Source organism: Streptopelia decaocto, assembly GCF_964273445.1.
Source record: "Streptopelia decaocto genome assembly, chromosome: 2".
Lineage (NCBI taxonomy): Eukaryota > Metazoa > Chordata > Aves > Columbiformes > Columbidae > Streptopelia > Streptopelia decaocto.
Genome location: NC_138655.1, coordinates 50,210,935 through 50,232,544, shown reverse-complemented (window position 1 = coordinate 50,232,544; position 21,610 = coordinate 50,210,935). Strand labels below are relative to the sequence as shown.

The 21,610-nt window shown below is 39.5% G+C and overlaps 1 protein-coding gene across 1 annotated transcript in view; it reads left to right on the top strand.

The window, feature by feature from the left end:
* The window catches only part of GREB1L (GREB1 like retinoic acid receptor coactivator), a 142,690-nt gene that overhangs the window by 91,811 nt on the left and 29,269 nt on the right, over positions 1-21,610 (top strand). The window contains exons 8-16 of the mRNA XM_082046953.1: positions 3,241-3,375; positions 4,867-5,004; positions 5,344-5,463; positions 7,176-7,313; positions 9,033-9,218; positions 13,802-14,128; positions 14,977-15,105; positions 15,697-15,831; positions 19,365-19,562. Of these exons, the coding sequence (XP_081903079.1) occupies positions 3,241-3,375; positions 4,867-5,004; positions 5,344-5,463; positions 7,176-7,313; positions 9,033-9,218; positions 13,802-14,128; positions 14,977-15,105; positions 15,697-15,831; positions 19,365-19,562 (1,506 nt within the window). The remainder of the gene's footprint in view (positions 1-3,240; positions 3,376-4,866; positions 5,005-5,343; positions 5,464-7,175; positions 7,314-9,032; positions 9,219-13,801; positions 14,129-14,976; positions 15,106-15,696; positions 15,832-19,364; positions 19,563-21,610) is intronic.

The window sequence follows — 21,610 nt, the reverse complement described above, 5'->3', positions numbered from 1 at the left end:
ATTCTGTGTCTCACTGTGTTTGTTTCATTTAATTTTTGTGGATCTCAGAAAACTCAAATTATACATTTATAGGGAGATGTTTACTTAGTATATAGACCAGCTTGTTTGTCTTGAAAAGGAAAATAATCTCCTTTTGGGGTCAGGGGGACAGCTTTTATTTATTTGCTTGCTTATTTATTTATTTAAATATTATTTCACACAAGGGTGTACTTAGGATGGCAGTTTCCCGATATACATACAGTGGTTTTGTGTTGTATGAGCTAGCATGCATCTCACAACCGTTCCAGAAAGCTGTTAACAATGTACTGAAACAAGGAGAAACTATGATAATCAAATGGACATAGGCTGACAAAGAAGCAGCACCTTAATTTCATTTATTTGTTTATTGATTTCTAATAGCCAAGATGCTTTTCTTTGAGCTTTTTTCCTCATTGCTTTATTGCAGCTTCATCTATGCTGTTATATGCTTTTGTGTCTGTTTGTGCTATTTCTTGAAAAATGAAACACAGTAGAAAACTTTCTGTTTGTTGTTGTAGTGGGCTGATATGTCTGTACCAGAGCATACATTTCTCTGGAGAGTATGAAATGCAGATGGAAAAACAAGACTGTAATAATACTTCTTTCGTGTACGTAGTATGTTAAAACGGAATAACAAATAAAAGCTGAACATGTGCATTCTTTTGAAATTGTAATCACTGATCAGCATGTTCAGAAGCACTTTCCCCAGGTGGTCATCACTGTTTCTGGGAAGCTGTGTGCTTTAGGCTTTGCTGAAAATGAAATGGGAGTTTTGTTTAAACATCTGCATTTCATTGCATGTTCCATTGGCTTCCAGATCCTGGCATGAGAACCGTGCAGATGCATGAGAACCTATTTATTTGAAAAAACAAGTGATCCAATATTTACACAGCTTTGTCTTCTATTGTACCTTCCAAGTTAATAGATACACCTTTTATACACTGCTTGCTCCTTATCACTCAGTGCGATTTTCAGTCTGCTTGGTGTTTCTGTGTGTCACTGTTTGTACTCGTAGGTCACAGTTGTCAAAACCTTTTCATCTCCTTCTACGATTATCTTCCAGTGAAGATAATGTCACATGCATACGTAGGAATCCCTGGTGACCAGGAGAAGTGGGGAGGGCGCCTCTTTTTGGTGGTGTGAATTCTGACATGTGTTGCCCATGATGGAGTTTGACTTTTTCTCTCCTAAGCTCTGCATAGCTGTGCTTTGAGTTGGATTCTCAGTTGCTTTAAAATGGGAGTACTTATTAGCAAGTTGCTTTCTGAAATAGTTTTCAATTTGTCATACCAATTTTTTTCCTTTTAAAGTTGTGTAAATATTTCTGTTTTCTGCCTTGTAAGTGAGCAGTTCAGTCTCCAAATTCTAGAAGACACCTGTAGATAGATAGTTATGGACACACACAGGTATTGCACTGAAATGGTAATTTTATTATAGATGCTGGAGCAAAAGAGAATTTTGAAATACCATAGTTAAAGCTGACAGTACGGTGTGGCCATGACATTGCAGTCAGGTGTCAGGTCCCCTTTCAAAACAATGTGGGAAGAGGCAGTTCTGTTGCAGAGGAGAGGCAGCTGGCAATGCGAAAATGGCTGAAACTTCAAACAGAATCAAAAATTCAGTTTTAGGCAGACAAGAGCTAAAACTTCAATTCTTGTGTTTAAAGGGTGTTAAGCAACTAGAAATGGGGTTTTACAATAGAAAGATGAACAGCTGTAATAACTGGTAGCACCGTGAGTTTTGCTTAGGTGCTGGTGTGATGTTTAAACATACACCAGCCACATCACCCTTCATACATAAAATTTCAAGAAAATATATTAGAACTATAGAGAAGCAAAGCCAAACCAAAACCAAAAAACCACACACACACAAACCCAAAAGAAACAAAAAACTTCTGGACAGCTTACTTTGAGGAAAGTTTTAACACAATGTATTTGCTACTTCATATTTAATGAGGGACCAGCATTTTCTTCCCAAGCCCCTGAGCTGATGGTCTGTGTTGTTGACCATTCAACATATTCCCTGTGAATGTGGATGGGTTTCCTGGTGGAGCAACAGCAGCAGAGGCTTCTGTGTTCGATTCTATATCCCAGTTAGTCCATCTAGCAAAGCAGACTCTGCTCCCCACCCTCCTTCACCGATGCTTTGTGGCCTCAGGGTGAATATATTTGGCAGATCAAGCTGGTCCTTGCCTTCTATTTTCTTTCCCTGGCTGTTTTACCTGGACATCTGTAAGGGAACTTCGCCTACTTTGCCTGCTTGTTGCAAGCTACTTTCTGGACAAATGCTGAGTCAATATTCTTTCACCTTGTTTATAAGAATTTATCAGTGTATCAGCATGCAGATGTCAATTTTTTCTTGAAGTAAATTGCAGATATTAAATGCCTGAAGTTAAAATAGGGACCTACATGCTTAGAGGTTTGGAATCAGTTCTGGTTTATAATTTTATAGTGGGGCAGGTATTAGAATTTGTTTATTCTTCGGTTTATCCATCTATAGAACAGGGCCTATATTTTTCAGCCCTAGTAAAGTGCTCTAAGGAGTTGCTGTTTGTTAATTCATGCAAAATGTTTGGGATCAGATACTCTCCATTTCTTACCCAGACTTATAAATGGACATACACTTTCCATAGCCTTATAGACAGCAGTGCTGTAAGGAGATTATGTATTTGATGTATTTTTTTGCCGTAAGACAAGCATAGCTCTATCTGACAGAGGTTCAATAACTTGTTCTTGAAAATCTCAGGTGATGGAGTGTTAGAGAATTCCAGAACCTTTTTAGGCGACTTATTGCAGTGCTTGTGCCCTGTGGTTGCCAAGGGCAAGTCTCGTAAGCTCTTTGCCTTTGCTTTCCCATCTGTAACATGGGATAACTGTGTTTACTTGCCTGTCCCACAGGGGGATTTTGAGGAGCAATGAGATGGCCGTTTCTAGAGTTAAAATATGGTTTTAGTGTATGTGAATGCAAAATACTGTGGAAGAGATCAATCAGTAGATTATGAGATTCTATAGAAATGCCCAGTTAAATGTTTGTTACAGCTCCTAAAAGATACAAATACATGATGATTTCTTAGGAGTGTAAAAATATTGTTTGCATTATACGCAGAGATGAGTTTAGACAAATAGGTATGACTGTTCACATGTATATAATACAAATTATATATACATATACATATGTATATAATTCTTAATCATTACTTAATTAAACAACTTGTTTTCTCAGATTCTTCAGTATTCAGTCCAGCAAAGTCGTCTTCTGCTGTTAACTTAAGTGGAACTCAAGACCCACCCCGCAACAAGAACATTGTGAAACCTCTGGCTCTATCGGTACAGCTTGTAGGAAAGGCGTTTGCTGCAGGTACAGCTTTACTTTCCAGGATAGCTGAAAGCCAAGTGAATTATCATCTTAACAGCCAAGATGTGCCTTTTTCGGTGGAAAAAGGGAAACATTCATGACACTAGCATTCCCCAAAACTCTCATGTTCATGCAGTCATCTGCATAGAAATTTTGCATGGCCGTTACTGTCCCCAAACCAAGCAACACCTTGGCTTTCTGATTTGACATTCTGGTAAATATCCTCTTTGCACTTCCTAAGATATCTAAGAGAGCATAAAAGTCACCTCTTCATATAGCACTGATTTTTGTCTCAGTAACCGAGAGCTGTGTGTTGTTCTGAATTTATAACAGGTGTAGTTTCTACAGATACATTTCATGTAAGTTAGTCTCATTTAAAGGAGTTTTAATACCTGTGCGGTTTTAATTATTTATTTCTCTCTTGCGTGTTTATTAAAGTACAACCCGTGTCTGCCATATCTGTCCACACCAAATAGTTGCTTCAGAGTACAAATGGGGAGCTTACAATGGTCTGCTTATTCAAATGTTGCTATTTGGCAACCTGAGAATCTTGTGCCTGAATTTATTTGCATAACCATGGCTGGAGAGTTCCATGGTATATTGTTTTAAGCCAAATACCCACATCTCAAACTCCTTTTTTTGCAGCTGACATTAGCAAGCTGCTGGACCATCTCCTGCTGTTGCTCCTGGAATATGTTCCTGGGACCAAAATCCTTGTGGAGCTGGTGGATACAGCAAGGAGCTGTAGTTCCCCACTGGGCTTCATGTCTGCTCTGTGCAGCTTATGCCATTTTTTTTTTTCTCCTGCAAAAACTAGGCTCTGACAAGGAATAAGAAGGAGCTCAGAAGTGAGGAGAACTTCTTGTGATCCTCCATTGTTGTAATTTCATTTTGTGACCTGGATATAGTGGGTCTTGCCAGGGACTTGCTGTGACTGGGGGATTGTCTAAGAGGTAGCAAAATTCAGCATAGTTTGCCTCAGTAGTGCTTAGAGCATATATACTTTACAGCAAACTGTGCTGTCTTTTCTATCCCATCTCCCTTGTGAACGCTTTAGATAAGAGTCCTGTAGTGAATGTGTACGGCACATGAATGGCTGGCAGAAAAACATATAGATGCACCAGAGAAGCTTAGAAATCTTTACAAACTGAATTAGTTATGTGCGTTTTTTTTACATTTTCAGTGTCTAAAAAAATGTGTGTCGCAAACTTATCAATATTTCGTGTGTGTGTGTAATTTTCTATGTTGTTTTAGTGGGGTTTGTTGGGGATTGTTTTCTTTCACTTACCCTCCCCACTCTGAAATGCGGAGACCCCATTTCAAGGTTAGGATTTTGCAACCTGTGCCCAGGTGATTCTCTGCCAAATACACTTCATGCTTTCCCTGGAGTATGCTTCTTTCATTCACGCATCGTGCCCTGTTCTTTTGTGTCTGTGTGTTTGTTTGTTTTCAAGATCATCTCAAGCCATACACTCTGCATTTTATTCTACTCAGGTCCTGTTTCACTGTGTGCCACTGATGTTGCTAATGGAAACACTAATGGAGGAAGAAATAGTGTATTGAGTTCTACGGTCTCTCGGCCAATGCCTCACTCAACATCTCCAAGCCCTGGCTGTGCAGCTGGAGACCAAGGTAAAGAAAACCTCTCCGTTCTTTTATTTTAAACTGCACTGACACTTAAGCCTGAAACTTGTTATTTTGTTCTTCTTCCCATCACTGCTGTTTCTGCAATCCAGTCTTTGCAGATCCCCATTTAGTTTTTGGCATGACCATTAGTGATAAGGCTATACTTTTTAACACAGGTAATGACGTTTTTCACATCATAGTGTAGCTTCGTGAAAATCTGGGTGTAAATCTCTGACACTCTGTGGCGTGATGCCAGCTCAGTGCCAATGTGAAATGCAAATGTGGGCTGGAATCTGGTGATTTGGGAGGATGTGGTTTAGAATTAGTTTCTTCTTTTTTTCTTAGCATCAATGTCCAGTTCTGGACCACCAAAGAAACGTCACCGGGGATGGTCTCCTGGATCCCCAGTCCCTCCACCTGGTTTGGTGGTACCTGTTCCTACAGTTCGGCCTTCAGCAAGAACAGGTAAAATGTGAATCATGCAGATTTCATTTGTAAAAAGCTGTACTCAGCCAGACAGCAGCAGCTTTGTGCTGCTTCTCTCAAGTGTTGCACAGAAAACATAGCTAAGCTTGTTGAAGTAGTTAAGGGCACCATGGAGAGCTTTTCAGATACCCCAGAAAGCCACATGATGGCTTGGTCTTTGTTGCCGTAATCTAAGATGGGACAAGGGGAAAGTAAAGTTATTGAGGGAGAGAGAGGAAAGGAGGAGGAGAGTAATATTAGTAAGGATCCAAAGCTATCCAAGTCCCCCAAATGTAACTTAGTTCTTCTAAAATTGTGCAGGCGTATGGATATGTTTGAAGGATTTCCAATAGCCTTCACTGTGAATGTTGTGTCTCAGTCTGGTGTGGCATGTTGCAGAAACAGTACATTCAGTTCCTGCACAGGAAAAAGGCTTTGTGTAATTGTGGCCTAACAAAGGACACTAATGTCCATCTTCAGTTTAAAGCGTAAAGTCTTTGAAGCCAAATCTCTGTTGTGCATAGAAAAGTTATAAGAGGGATAAGCAATGTCATAATATGAAACAGGATTAAATGTATGTGTGAATACTCATCAATATCCATGTAGGTACCTCTTTATACATAGTTATCAGCAAAACTATTCACTATTTAAGCACCTTTCAGTTGTGGGATTCAGAATACTTTGTAAAGGGGAATAAGCAGTTACTTATCCCTGTCTGTATAGAGTGGAAGAATAAATATACAGGGAAGAAAAAACCCATTTGTCAACATTGTCAACTTTGGAGGGCTTGATTTTGGGATATTTTGGAATTGATTTTCAGATATATTTGTCATTGAAAGACGGGTTACATGGTAGTGCAAGCCTGCCTACTTGAGCAGCTCAAATCAGTCACAGCTTTTGTAGATTTCTAGCTTCAGAGACCTGTTGAACGTATGCAATATAAGGCAATCTCTTCCCTTTTGTTGAGTTTTGTCTCCTCAAATCCATTGCCTCTGCTGCGTACTCCATTTTCCATGAGTGTCTTTCATAGTGTTTTTTTTTTCTATTGGATAAACAATTCCATTGCTAAACACATGCATGCACGCATTCTTTTATGCTGCCTATGATGCTTTTCTGTTGATGGCATTGTTTGAAAAATCTGTTACAAACCACCAGCTGAAGCCTGAGAAACTTCTGAAGCAGACCTCATGGTGAAACCTGATGACAGATTACAAAATTCTTGCACTTTGTTGCCTTTTTTTTTTTCATTTTTCCTTTTTTTCCATGTGAAAGCTGATTTTGCTCTTTAAAGCCTAATTTTTATCTTTGTAGAAACTGTCTAAGGACAACTTTGAGATTTTGGCCTGTGTTTTTTTTTTTCCTTATCTACATATATTCTATGTCAGAAGTCAAAGCAGTCTCTTCCCTTTTATTGAGAGGTGGCCTTTTGGCTTAGTATTTGGCTTTGTTTGAAGATGCATATTCAAATCTGTGTTTTCCTCTCTCAATCCCACCAACAATACAGTGGTCAGAAAAAGTTTTATTTTAGGGGTGTGGCTACAGGAGAATATAGGCTTCTAATTTAAATTACTTAAAACTATAGCAGGAAATGCAGAGACCTTTGAATTTTATTACAGTTACTGATCTGCAATAATTTTTTTTATTTGTTCATACGGCCAAATCACAGTATGAGCCTTTTAGTAATGGAAGCTTCTCTTTTCTTTATTTTATAGAGCCTCTTTTGTCAGTCCCAGTTCCTCAATCCATGTTAACTGGAATTTTACAGCCTCAACCCATCCCAGCAGGGGAGACTGTAATAGTCCCTGAAAACCTGCTGAATAACTCAGGAGTCAGACCAGTGATTCTGATAGGTAAGTCTTACACTGGGGAATCAAATGCTCTGTTTTGAATAAATGCATACTCTCCCTGGGAGAAAGAGTTTTTTGATTTCTTTTTGTTGGTTCTGGCATTCAGTACAACACAAAGTCAGTTTGTCATGGATAGTTTGCTTTAGTTGCTCAACAACTTGAGATTGGAAGTTAAGCGATTTCGGGAGAACCTGATTTGCAAACGGGTCACAACTCTGGCCAAATCAAAGTTTCGTACAAATAAGATTTTTGTAAAATCCAAGAATAGAAATCTTTCCATGGAATGAAAATAGCTTTCCAGGGTAAACAACTTACAGAACAAGCAAATATTTCCTGCAGCATTTATAGTCCAGATCTTGAAGCCCAGGGCAGAGATTCTGCATGGGAACCAGAAAATTTATTTGAACTGACTAATCAGAAGTGAATCATACTAACTTTTTGTCTTTTGTCATACATGCTTCTTGTAAACAACTGAGATAACAGATCAGGCTTTTAAAATCCATTAGCTGTATCAAGTACATTGTTAACCCTTAGAAACACATGGCTTTTACTTTAAAAGTGTGACTTATGATGCAAATATCCCTTTCAAGCTGAGCTACTTGGGCATACTGTATAACAAAGATAGGTTGGCTAGCAGTGCCAAAATGCTTTTGGCTCTTTAAATTTCTTCTCAGTCCAGCATCATACAGATGGTTGTATAAAGTAGCTTCAGTGTTAACAGAACATGCCTATGAATGCAATCCATGGAATAATTTATCATTCCTGAAGAAATGAAGTTCTCCAAGTCCCCACTTGCACAGATAATCCTCGTAAAACCATCAAGGAGGGGGTTACGCTGCTTCTGGTTTGTTTTGCTTAGCGTTGTTTTCTCGAATGCTCTTCTAAAGATCCAGGATGGTGCTCTAATGGTTTTCAGAGAAATAATTCCTTATTAAAGATGAGGGTGCCTACAGTCATACAGTCATCAGCTTAAGTGCAAATTGAATGCAGCCCTCAGGCTCTTGGAGAGTTGCCAGTGAAGTAGTGAAGTCCTCAGGCTAAATGTTAGTGGCCCTAAGAAACAGCATCCTATTAATAGTACAGAACCAGATGTACCCAAACGGATGGGTTTGGCAAAATCTGTGTGGAATGTTTTGTTTTGTTTTTTTTTTTTAAATGAAAACATTCTAGAGGAAAAGAGGGGTTAGCCTGTGCTCATGTGCTTTACCTTACAGAACAGTGTGTTTAGTTGTTGATGTTTGTTTAACCTGTTTATGAAAACAGAATGGAAATATGGCAAAAAAAATGAAATCAATCACAGCAATACCATAGTGGCTGAATCAATGCTAATGTGACTTATGCTGCTTTTATAACGTTAAGATCGATGTACTTTTGCTTCCATTGATTTTGCTTTTTTGTACACTGTATTATGGAGAATCTGTATTTAAACGTCAGGGTAGGTAAGACCCCAAAAGATAATATTCTCGTTTGTATTTAGATAACAATAATTATTATGCTGCTAGCATGCAGTTAGTTTTTGCAAATCTGTGTGATCACTTCTTGTAAAATACAGCAAAGCATCACTGGCCTATCTCATTTATTCTGTAAGCAATTATAATGCCAAGAACAGTCACTGATGCAGTATATTTTGCAAGATAGCATTAAGGATAAGTTTGGTAATGTATACGTTGTTCATGCTTTAATGTGAATTCCTGGGGTGGGGGTTTACTTCTTTTGTCAAAGGTTATGGCACTTTACCTTATTTCTATGGAAATGTCGGTGATATTGTTGTGAGTCCCTTGCTGGTGAATTGCTACAAGATTCCACAGCTGGAAAACAAGGATTTGGATCTCTTGGGTGTGACAAGCAATCAGCTGTTGAGTGTGGAGAATATGATACTTTTAACTATTCAGTATCTTGTCCAACTAGGTAAGCCATTTGTCATAAGTACTTGTTTTCATTTGTGACTATTCTTTTATCTCCCCACCCTCATTATGTCCGTTTCAGAGACAATTTTCTGGCAATTTTTGTGCCTGGAAGAGGTAAGTGGCTCCACCTAGTGTGGGTGACTTCACTACTTTGTTCATCAGATGGAAGAAGTGAATTTAAAGGCTGACACTGCTTCTGCTCTCCATATGGGGATTGACCAGGTCACTTTTGTGAAAATGGATTTGCAATGCAGATAACTCATTTGCTTAGGGTATCAAACCATCAGTTATCACAGCTCTTTCTAAGGACACTCATTCAGTTTTATTCAGTTTTGTGACAAATGCTGGCAGATGTGTGATGGTCATCATTGTTTTGGTGACAGCACCGTTTACATGAAAACCACATTTGTTATTCAGACTTAAGGCAAGTGATTCAGTGAATATCTCATTCTTGTAAATGTTTTTGAAATGGACTCTTTGGAAGTTTGAGAGCAAACCAGCAAACCACATTTTCTTATTGCTGGTTCAGACATTTTTCCCTGCTTTGTAGTAAAAGCCGGTGGTGTTAACAGTGAGGTTTTAGAAGTGAAAGAATAATGCAGGATAGCATTGGAAAAATTCTCACAGCAGTCTCAGTCTTAACTTGTGTATTTAAAAAGATGCTCCTGATCATAGAGGAGTGTGAAATGACTCTTGTGAAAAGCACGCTGCTTTTCCTGTGCTGGGTTTCCACTAGGGCATCTGTAATACATAGTGGTACGAAATGTGCAAATGTTTCAGAAGAAACATAAATTGGTGAGAACCTTATAATATGGGGAGAAAATGTGCTCTGGGTACGTTTCACCCACGGGTGGTTCTGCTTTGCTCTTCTCCCTTGATGCAGCACTGTTGCAGAGAGGAAGGAGGCCATCTTCTGTGTTGGAATAATAATTGACCCATTTGCTTTATTTATCATTCTCTCCCTCAGTAGTCCATTGGATGCCATCTTACAACTGACACAGGGGTTTCTTTATTTTTTGCAGCCTGAATATTTTTCTGTTGCCATTTTCTCAGTGGGCTTAAATTTGTTACTTGAGGTTATCATCTTCATTGAAAGATTTATTGAGTCTGCATGTTAATACCTGCTGCTTTACACAGTTCTGGATTGATAGAGGCAACTTGTGAATTTCCTTCAGAGAAAGGTGTAGCCAGCTGATACAGCATTTCCAATTAAAAATAAGCAATTTATTGAAACTTACTGAGTCAGTGAACCATGCTCCATGAGCAAATCCAACCTTTAGATGCATGCCACAAGTCTATACTTGCTGCAAACTAGAGGAGGCTTCATGCAAAGCTTCTGGAGCTGAGCTCTGTCTAGTGATCGCTATGTCTTCAGCATGAAGTAGTTCCCTTATAAGACGGTGTTTAGTTTGGCTTTTGTTCTTAGCTGTGCAAAGCAGAATAGTTTTCCATTTGGCCTAATGTGGAGGTGGGCACCAGAACTGTAAGATGAGAGAGGCTAATGGGGGGAAGAGTAAAAACATTCTGCAGAGCACAGGGATCAAAACATGTTGCTGGTTTGAATATTGCTGCAAACTTAAAACTGATGGAATTGTGACAGTTGCACTGAACTGAAGCCTTTATCCTATTTTGTGAAATCAAAGCAGCAAACATAATTGGAGGGCAGTCAGCTTCAAAAGTTTTTGACAAGGAGGAGAGACAAATACACCCATAATAAATTAACAGTTATTTCATGTGAGCCTCTTTTTTTCTTGAGAAAATAGGACTAAAAAGTTATTCTTTCTTCCAGAGTATATTGCAAAAGAGTAAGATAAAGGCAAGGATAAAACAACAGACAGAAGAACAAAATAGTCGTGCCTATTTTTTTCAGATCTCACTACTTGTACAGAGTATGTTTGCAGATGACCATGATTGCAGATCATAAGAATACTATTTATGAAAGTGCTCCTCTTTTAAAAAAGCATATATCTGAGATCTGCTTTCAGTTTTTCGGTAAGATCATGACAACATTATTACTTGTAGGACAATGCTGTTGTGTTTTCAGAAATCAGCTGAGCAATCTCACAATGACAATACCAAAGCAGACAAAGCAAGTGAATTTCTGACACTTATTTTAAGCCTACTATGAAGACTATACACAGTTAAAGCTGTGATTGTGAGCTGTGGCATTGCTATAAATAAATTCCACTATGATAAGTAAAACAAGATGAAGAGGTGTGTTTGATTTCAGTGTTTTTTACAGTCTGTCTCCTGTATTTACTCAGATTTCACGTGTTACCTTTGGCAGCATTCATAGAGAAGTATTCTCAAGCTTTGTTTTTATACCTCAAAATGAGTGTACTTGCAGTATGGGTTACATTCTATCATTTGTAATTGTCTGCTTTTTATTTTTGCACTCCGGTTTCTACAAACACCATCTCATCTGATATGGTGCTGAGGTCTATGTTTTGTTTTTTCAGCTGAAGGAGATTTCTGGACCCTCTGTTAAATACCTGTCTAGAATTATAAAATCATTCTCCCTTCTCTCTTGTTGTGGTACAGCTGAATCACTTTGACTGTGTTCATGCCATGACACCCAGAGGTATTTTGTAGCTTCCATACCTGGATGTGCGTCCATACTCAAGGCAGGAGCAAACCTCTGGCTTTGATGGAAGGGGTATTCAGACAGCCAAAGCAAGAGGTTATTCTAGCAATCCCTCTGGTCTTAGATGGTTGGAGGGGTAGTTCTCTTGGGGTACACCGTGAAGGATTTCTACCCAGAAATGGGTGGCGTTTGAATATGATGTCTTAAACTGTAGGTGCTTTTGGAAGCATAACTAGGTTAATAAGGTCTTTCTCAGCTATGAATTTTACATGGTGTTCTTCTTTTTTGCAGTTTCATTTTCTGAAGTCAAGACGATCCTTTGCCTCCTCCTTTCTGTAGAGAAGCTTCCAAATACTCTCTTTTAACCTTGACAGATTCTTGTCTATGTGTTTATGAAACTGCTCACAATTAAACTCACTATCTATCATTTTGTCTTCTCTCTCATCTGATCTTAGTTCCATTGTTTTTCTTATACAGAAGTCCTTCCATTTGTGCAGTTATTTTCTATTTCTTGGATTCATGATGATTGAGAGCAGTAAAATAATTGAACGTGTTGCCCAGAGAGGTGGTAGATGCCCCATCCCTGGAGACATTGAAGGCCAGGCTGGACGGGGCTCTGAGCAACCTGATCTAGTTGAAGATGTCCCTGCTCATCACAGGGAGTTGGACTAGATGACCTTGGCAGGTCCCTTCCAACCCAAACTATTCTATGATTCTATGATCCATGTGTCTAGAGCCTGTCTCTTAAGTAACCTCCCTCAATCAGCAAAAGCTTGCTTTTGTTTCTTTTCGAAAGAGAACTAGAAAGAGAGAATTATGCCCATATTGCGTTAAATTAGACTGATCAGAACTTTTCAGTTTGTATCAAGAATGAAAAGAGCCTTGCATTTACAAGTCTGTAGTTGTCCTACCATCCTGTCATTGTTGGGTGGTGACACTCTTCGTATGTTACTTCTCAAAAAGGCAAAATGACAACAGGTGTCGGTTTTTACAGATCATGTGCTATGGGTTATTTACTCACTCCCTGCCCTGTTTCTCACATAACCTGTTTTCTTTTTTTCACTGCCCATTTTGCTTGTTGTCTTTGGCCCTGAAAGAAAACATAAGACCAAAACTCCAGCATTTCACATGTCTCTGGTATTTAACCCCCCCCTTTCTTTCATAGAAAAGCAAGTTGCTGAAGTGTGAAGCTGTCTCCTTTGGCATCAGCATGGGATCTTCTAAATTTAAACTATAGTTACTTTTTTCATTTGTTCCTGAGTATCTTTGACAAGGAGACAAATCTCACTGAGCAACATGTTACTTGAAGCTGAGTTGGGGGTTTGATGCTAAGATAGGATAGCTTATTTTTCTGTTTGTCAGAATTATTACTCTTATGGAAAGTTTTCAAGTTTGTAATACAGTTTACAGAGTATGGGTAATGTAGATTCAAAGTTTCATTTAGATCTTAACTTTAGAAGTTTGAGGATTTGTTAAATTAAACAAATTTAACTTAAAAGAAGAGGTTAAACTTGTTTGTTTACAACCATGCTTAGTGTACTAATATGTGTGATGTGAAAGAGCAAAGCAATGACCACTTGACAGGCTCATTCATAGTCCATTGCTGTGATTAGAGTGTGAGGATAAGTATTTGGGTTTTCTGCTGTAAAACCACATGGGGCTACATGATTCATGTTCCATTCTAGGCAAAAGGCACATATTTTCCCACTCCCTTGTTTATCCCACCACTTTCTGAAAGCAGTAAAATCTAGGAGTGCTACCTCATTGTTAACCAAAAAAAAAGGCGGGTGGGGAGGAGATAGTGGAGGAGAGAGGCTTCTAATATGAAAAAACAAGACTATGCCACACGAGTAGATACTCACTGAGTAGCGAGTGGGTTTTGTAAATGTAAAAAATACAGTGAAGGAGCTTCTCAGATCAAGACAGACAAGTGATTGTTGTGAGTTCAATAACATTTTGATATGAGATACTGTTCTTCTATTTGTTTGTTTTAAATGTAGGTCCTGACCAAATACCCCTGAGGGAAGAATTTGAGCAGATCATGTTGAAAGCGATGCAGGAGTTCACTCTGAGAGAGCGATCCTTGCAAATGAGTGCACAGTGCATCTCCGTGTCACCAGGTCAACTCCCTTGGCTTGCTCGGTTAATCACCAGTGTGTCCCGGGACCTCGTGCATGTGGTTGTTACCCAGAACTCGCTGGCAGAGGGCATCTCAGAGACCCTGAGGTCTCTTAATGAAATGAAACATCAGCAAAAGCTACCAGATTATGTTGTTGCCATTTGTGCATCGAAGATAAGAGGGAATGAATTCTGTGTGGTAGTCCTAGGTGAGTATATTTGCAGTATGCTTCAAATATCAGTGCCATTTAGCTGAATTAATTTTCTTGAGCCATTGTTCCAGCTTTTAAATCCCTTTTTTTCTTTTTATTCTCCTTTGTATTGTTATACTGCAATGTCACAGTTTAGTATTCCTTCATCAAGACTGGAGTACTGATGTCCATGAGGATCTAGAAGAATGGCTGTATGTTAGTCATTACTGCTCCTTGAGAGACCTGAGACTTTATTGTTTGTGTGGCTACCTTAGAAAATACTTTGAAGTGACCTAGTGACAAAATAGTTTGTCTTTCTCTGTTTTGTGTAACAGCTGTGCTATTTCACATGACAAAACTGGATTGACCACTGTCTTCTGCAGACCACTGTAAAGCAGAACATGCTTTTTATCCTTTTTACCATGTTGATTTTCAGATTCCACATTGGTGACTGGCTGTGATGTTCGTGTGTGTCAGGATGGAAGTGGATTTTGATTAAGTCATCTTGCCTTTGTGGGCAGATAAATTAGTGATCTCAATTTTTTAATATTTTTAATACTAAGAATAATTACTTTTTCATATTTCACCATAAATCTTTGTTCCATCTAAAGTACAGATAGTTTGCATATCATTTTTCACCCAAGTGTGCAAAACTGTGGGCAACAGCTTGCAAAGGGCATGCTAAACCAATATAACTGATTCTTCCGTCACTAGCAAAATAGACTTGAGAGTGCTCTCTCAGTCTACTGGGTAAAGACAGTGCAGATCCGTGACTGAAGATCAGCATGTCCCACACCTCTAGGATGAAGAAGTTGTGTTAATAATTGTATTAACAATTGCTTTTGCTTTTTCCTCCTCTTCTCCAGGTCAGTATCAATCCAGGGCACTTGCAGAAAGCATGCTTACCACCAGTGAGTTTTTAAAAGAAATCAGTTACGAGCTCATCACAGGGAAAGTTAGTTTCCTGGCATCGCATTTCAAAAATACGTCTTTAGGTGAGTGATCCAAAGAAACAGAAGTTCCAGCCAAGACAATAATTTCTTTAGGGTTGGTGTTTGTCTTGTTCAGCAGTTAAAGCGCACGTTAATACAGCTCTGCCCTCTCCCCCGAGAGGTGTTCTTGCCTCCTCTCCATTCCCTGTGTGTAAAGGAGCGCCCGTCTCCTTCACCCGAGCACTGGGAGTTACTTGTCCTGTGGCAAAACGTTTTTATCACTGTTTATATTGCTGAATGTGATGGCAGGGCACCCATAAGTGCTTGAATATTTTCTTGTTTGCGCTTTTAGCACAAGTTCTAGAGTTGGTTTTATAGGGTGTGTTTCTTTGTAATCATCAGATGTCATCACCAGCTGTAAAGGCACAGAGCTGAAATTATTCAGCTGCGCTTGCTTTTTTTTTGGAATTCATTCAATTGGCAAATCAGTAAATACAAGAGGAAAATATTCTCCCTCCCTCTGTTCCCTGTATCTCCAGTCCCCTGCCCCATCGCAGATTCAACATCAGCTGTGTGATAACGTGTATGTATGTAATGTACATCATTTGTCTAAAATGGCTGCCAGATAATTTGGTGTTGCTAATTCTTACCCAGGTGATGATTTGGACAAGCTGCTGGAGAAAATGCTACAGCAGCGAGGGGAAAGTGTCATTATTCCTTTTAATGGAGATGTTAGTGAGTGTGTGTCATCTCAGGAGGCAATTGCCATGGTTTCTACACAAGAACCAGGTAATTTTGTTTTAAGTGCAAGATGTGAAATAAGTGAGTAGTTTGTTATATGCCAAAGTGCATGTGCCTCAGAAGACTCCAAGGGCACAGCTGCAGTCAGTGTGCAAGCCTTCAAATATTAATACTACCAGCTGAATGTAGCAATACACGAGTCTCTCAGAAAATTGCTGTAGTAACCTTCAGCAATGCTTTTTCCCTGTGTTTTATAATTCTTAAGGTAAAATCAGTGATCTTCTGTCCTGCACTAAGCAGAGAAGATATTCCTTGGTGCTGTGGACTCATCTCACTCTTTTGCACCTAGCAGTGAAATGTAAGGCATAGGGAAACTCTGTTCTTGTTCTGATCTCCCCAGATGTCTTCCTATATCTTAATTTACGATATTCTTCACTTTCCACATGTAAAATGGTAATAATATGTACTACACACTTGTGCCCTGAGGCTTAAACTTGTAGGGAAAATGTTTTAAGATCTTGGACTGAAAGTACTAGGCAAGTGTAACCTGTAATTTGTTTATTTGAGATGTGTCTTATTCAGTGTAATATGGTGACATACCTTAGGTGCAAAATATGAGCTAGGATTGCCTGTCTAAAAATGCTAATTAGAATTTTAGCCATTTTGGAATTCTTTCATAATTCAGAGTTTTAACAATACTTTCTTTTTCATATGACATTAATGGTAAAAGATACACTGATCTGCTGTGAACCCTGAGATTCTTTTAGGTCTAGTATTGAAACAAATTCAACCCCCAGTAAAGCTTTTTCCCTGTGAAAGGTATTCACATTAGTTAGCTTGAAATAATCAACTCAGTGTTAGATCTGAATGAAAACAAGGTGGTTTATGGTCTCCACATGGATCACAAGATCCAGTAAGGAAGGCTTCCAGGTACATTGGCACCCCTGGAAGGACAAGTCTTGAGCTCCCTCAGAGGATTAATTAGAAGGAGAACAATCTTTTGAGTCTGTTATTTTTTTGTTCTCACCATGTAATGATGTGCAGCTGTGCTTTTTTCAATGTTCTTGTTTTCTCAAACAATTATTCTGAGCTAGTTTTGTTTTTAAAATGTGGCTGTACAGTGGTTGAAGCCACTGGAAATCTGCCTGAATTAAAAAAAGCAGAGGTAAGTCTCCTAGACAGTGAGAGGGATCTTTATCCTGTAGTAGATCTACCAAAATGAACACTGAGGCAGGTTTTAGCAGGAGATAAATGCATACACACAAACACACGTGTGTCTATATAAAACTAGCGTATCAGGTTTTTGCCCCAGTCACCTTCCAATTTTAATGTAAATTTCAAGATTTTATAAAGTGGCTTATTATTTAAAAAAGCACCAATAGTTCTCATGTGTTAACTATGGAGTAGTTTTGGTTTTTCTGTTGGGTTTGTGGCATGTTGTGTTTTTGTTTTGTTTTGGGTTTTTGTTAAGAATTTTGCCCTAGGTGTTTTTATAAGTACTCCATTAATCAGAAACTTATTATGTAGTAGAAAAACTGACATTAAAAAAAACCCTGTAATGGCATTATAGGTTTTAATTTGTTAACCTGCAAGTTGAAAATATTCAGGAGCTATAGAAACATGGACTCTTGGGCATAGAGTTTACCTGCTGGAAATACTGAAATACAGGAGCATGCTTTTTGTTCAGGAAGACATGAACCCTGTGGTACATGTCTATAGAGAGCAAAGCTCCGGTCGCCAAGGTCTCTGCAGCTAGTGCTGTACTGACATTCATTAAGGTAAAATAAATCACAGAACATTAGGGATTGGAATGGACCTTGAAAGATCACCCAGTCCAATCCCCCCGCCAGAGCAGGAACACCGAGATGAGGTTACACAGGAAGGCGTCCAGGTGGGTTTTGAATGTCTCCAGAGTAGGAGACTCCACAACCCCCCTGGGCAGCCTGTTCCAGTGCTCTGTCATCCCCACTGTGAAGAAGTTTCTTCTCATATTTAAGTGGAACCTCCTGTGTTCCAGATTGCACCCATTGCCCCTTGTCTTATCATTGGTTGTCACCGAGAAGAGCCTGGCTGCATCCTTGTGACACTTGCCCTTTACATATTTATGAACATTAATGAGGTCCCCCCTTAGTCTCCTCTTCTCCAAGCTAAAGAGCCCCAGCTCCCTCAGCCTTTCCTCATAAGGGAGATGCTCCACTCCCTTAATCATCTTTGTTGCCCTGAGCTGGACTCTCTCCAGCAGTTCCCTGTCCTTCTGGAACTGAGGGGCCCAGAACTGGACACAGTATTCCAGGTGTGGTCTCACCAGGGCAGAGTAGAGGGGAAGGAGGACCTCTCTCGACCTGCTAACCACCCCCCTTGTAATACACCCCAGGATGCCATTGGCCTTCCTGGCCGCAAGGGCACAGTGCTGGCTCATGGTCATCCTGCTGTCCACCAGGACCCCCAGGTGCCTTTCCCCTACGCTGCTCTCTAACAGGTTGTTCCCCAACTTATACTGGGTCCTGGGGTTGTTCCTGCCCCGATGCAAGACTCTACACTTGCCCTTGTTATATTACATTAAATTTTTCCCCACCCAACTCTCCAGCCTGTCCAGGTCTCTGGATGGCAGCACAGCCTTCTGGCGTGTCAGCCACCCCTCCTGGTTTGGTGTCATGAGCAAACTTGCTGACAGTGCACTCTATTCCCTCATCCAAGTCATCGATGAATATATTGAATAGTACTGGTACATTCATTAAGTTAAAATAAATCTGAGACTAAAATTTTGTTAAAAATGAGGAAACCTCCAAAGAAATAAATAGCCCCTCCCAATAACTGAGATTTATTGCCTGGGTGTATTGCTCATCTTCCCTTCACAGTGTATATTAGTGTCAGTCAGTATATAGACATACGGTTGTCTCAGTCATGACTTAGAGCGAGACTCAGTACTTCACAGCAGAGACGATGTACAAACAAACTTCCAACTGACCTCCTGTCCTGGCAGAGTCTTTTTGGCAGGATTATCAATGCAGGCTCAGTTTCCTCAGTCGATAGGTGTGCTGGCTCTCATCCCATCATGTCCCAAGCACAACCACCTCAGCACCTCACTCCCAGCAGGAGTGGTGGAGGGAAGCTCCTGAAGAACTGCAAGTTTCAGGAGAACATTAGAGCTCTCTGGATGTGTATATATATATATATGCTTTTTATATATGTACACATGCATATCTTTTAGATATATATATGTGCATGCGTGTTATGTATGTGGTGGTTCAGTTAACAGAATGCATTTCACTATGTTGGCATTGAGGTTTCCTTGGGCGGCACTGTTAAAAATCCTCAAAACACTTCAGGTATTTAAAAAACGGGCAATGTGGTACTAAAGGTCATCTGATATAGTATCACATTTTGATCAAAAAAGGAAGCTTGGCATTTGTGATCTGGACTCAGTTCTCCAGAGTGGTAAGATTTATTCTGATAAGTGATTTCCCCCCGGCCCCTATCATAGAGGGTAAGCTGTTTGGAGAGTCATGTTTATTTGGGGGGGTGGGAAAGTAAACATGTTTCTTGTGTTTTGTTTTCTTTTTCAAAAAAACACACTCTAGATTTGGATGTTGATACCTTCCAAATTTACCAGCCACAGCTTACGGTTGCCAGAAAGCTCTTGTCCCAGGTTTGTGCTATAGCAGACAGTGGCAATCAGAGCCTGGATCTGGGCCACTTCAGCAAAGTGGACTTCATCGTTATAGTTCCCCGGTCAGAAGTCCTGGTGCAGCAGACCCTTCAAAGGATTCGACAATCAGGTAAAAGGGAGGAGGGGGAAAAAGAGACTGTTAAACCAAAGTATGTGATGTTATTGAATCATATCTGCTATAAATTGAGAAGTTGCTCCAATATGTATTTTGCAATATTAGCTCCATTACTTGGTATCATTGATGAACTCTAAGTATATTCCTTTCATAATTTGGGCCCAAGCTGTGCCTTGTAGGTGTCAAAAGAAATTGCCATATTCATGCAGGTCTGACAAATATGTGGAGTAGTATTGACCTGTCAAAATAGAGAGAGGATGGGCAAATGTGACTGTTCAGATCTTTTGTCCCCTAGAGCTGTTAGTGCCATTTGTTCTAGGCACACATTTGTGCATATGCTCATGTATATATTAGCACAGATGTATGTGCAGGAAGGTCTCTTATTAGGTAGATAAATGCCTGAGTAACACATGCACATGGGTACACAATAATTGCTATACTGGTTCACATGGTGAGTTTTCTTCTTCTGGGGTTGTGTGTGTGACCATGGTGGTACCAAATGCTTCAAGAGAAACAAGAAGACCTCAGTGGGAAGGCTATGGAATATGTCCCCCTTGAGAATAACCTCTGTTATCCACTCTCCTAGTGACTGACAAAGGTCCAGAAAAGGATCAGAGCTTCTCCCTGGAGAATGTTACTGCCTGATAGAACTAAGGACTTTCTGTGTAAATGTTTGGTCCTTTTTAGCTCTTGATCACTCATATCCTAAGTCCTTAGGATAGTTGTGTATTTAGGATTTCTTTTTAATCAGCTGAACATTTTTTTTCTGCCTTCAGCTTTATCTAATAATAACTTGCGTTTGTGTTTGAAAAACATGAATATGTGCTTCTGGTGTAATGCTTTTTGGGTAGCTGTGGGCTTTTTTCCTCTTATTTTCTACTCTGAACTAAACAGTCCTACACTTTTGTGCACCTATGCCCTGATATTGCTTAGTATTGTGTCCCACCTCTGTATTTTTTTTAATCTGCTTTATACTATTTTACTAGTTAAGTGAAAAGAATAAAATAGATTACTTGAAGTCTGGGTTTCTTTTCCTTTCTAACATAACTTTATGGGTTTGTTTTTTTTTTTTTTGTTTTAGTCCTTTTTTTTTTCCAGACATATTTACTTAATTTGCTGCTACGCACTAAAGAAGAGGTTTTCTGGTATCTGTTAACAGGGTTTCACTTTTATTTTTTTCTTAATGAACGGGTTTTACTTTACTTTTTAAAAATGATTTTTTTAAATCATCAAGACCCTGGCAAATACATAGTTGACCCACATTTCACAGTAGCTTGTTGCTACTACTTTAATTGAAATGGCGTTCAAAGCTGTATACTATGATAGCCATCATGCCTACGTTATCAATGTGATGGCAATCTATCATTGTAAAGACTGCTAGAGAGTAGTTGTATTGGCACAAATGTTAAAGCACAGCATGAAAAAAATTATATTATATTGGTGAGAGTCAGTTTTACATTGTCAAGGGTTTAGATTGCGGGGTGACAATAAAACCCTGGCAGATGTATTGTTAACCTCCTCTCCTCCCCCCCCCCCACCCCCCGCTTCCCCCTTTTGCTCCTCCCTCTCCCCCCTTCCCACTCAGGACAGGCGATCGGGAGGGAAAGAAGGACAGAGAGAAGAGAGTTGGAAAAATTAAAAATGTTTTACTAATGCTACTAATAAGAATATAGAAAATAATACAAAATATACAAAACCAATCTTGAAAGTCTCAGCAACTGCAGAGCCGGCAACCAAAGTCCTGGACTAGACTCTGCAGCCAACTGGACCTGGATTCAGTCTCTCACTAGGCCTCAGTTTGCAGGGATGACTAGCAAGGTCCTCTCCTAATGTCAGCCATAAGGAAAAAAGGGAAGAGATCCTTGTGATCTCCCACTTTTATATGAAGTATTCACGTGAATGGAATGTTACACACTGTTGGTCAGTTTCTTGGTCACTTGTTCCTGGTTGCCCCTCTCGGGAGATGTCCATCCGTGCTTAGCAATAAGTTTGCATTCCATTGCTATGTTTACCAAAACATGTATCTGGTTCTCCAGGGAAAT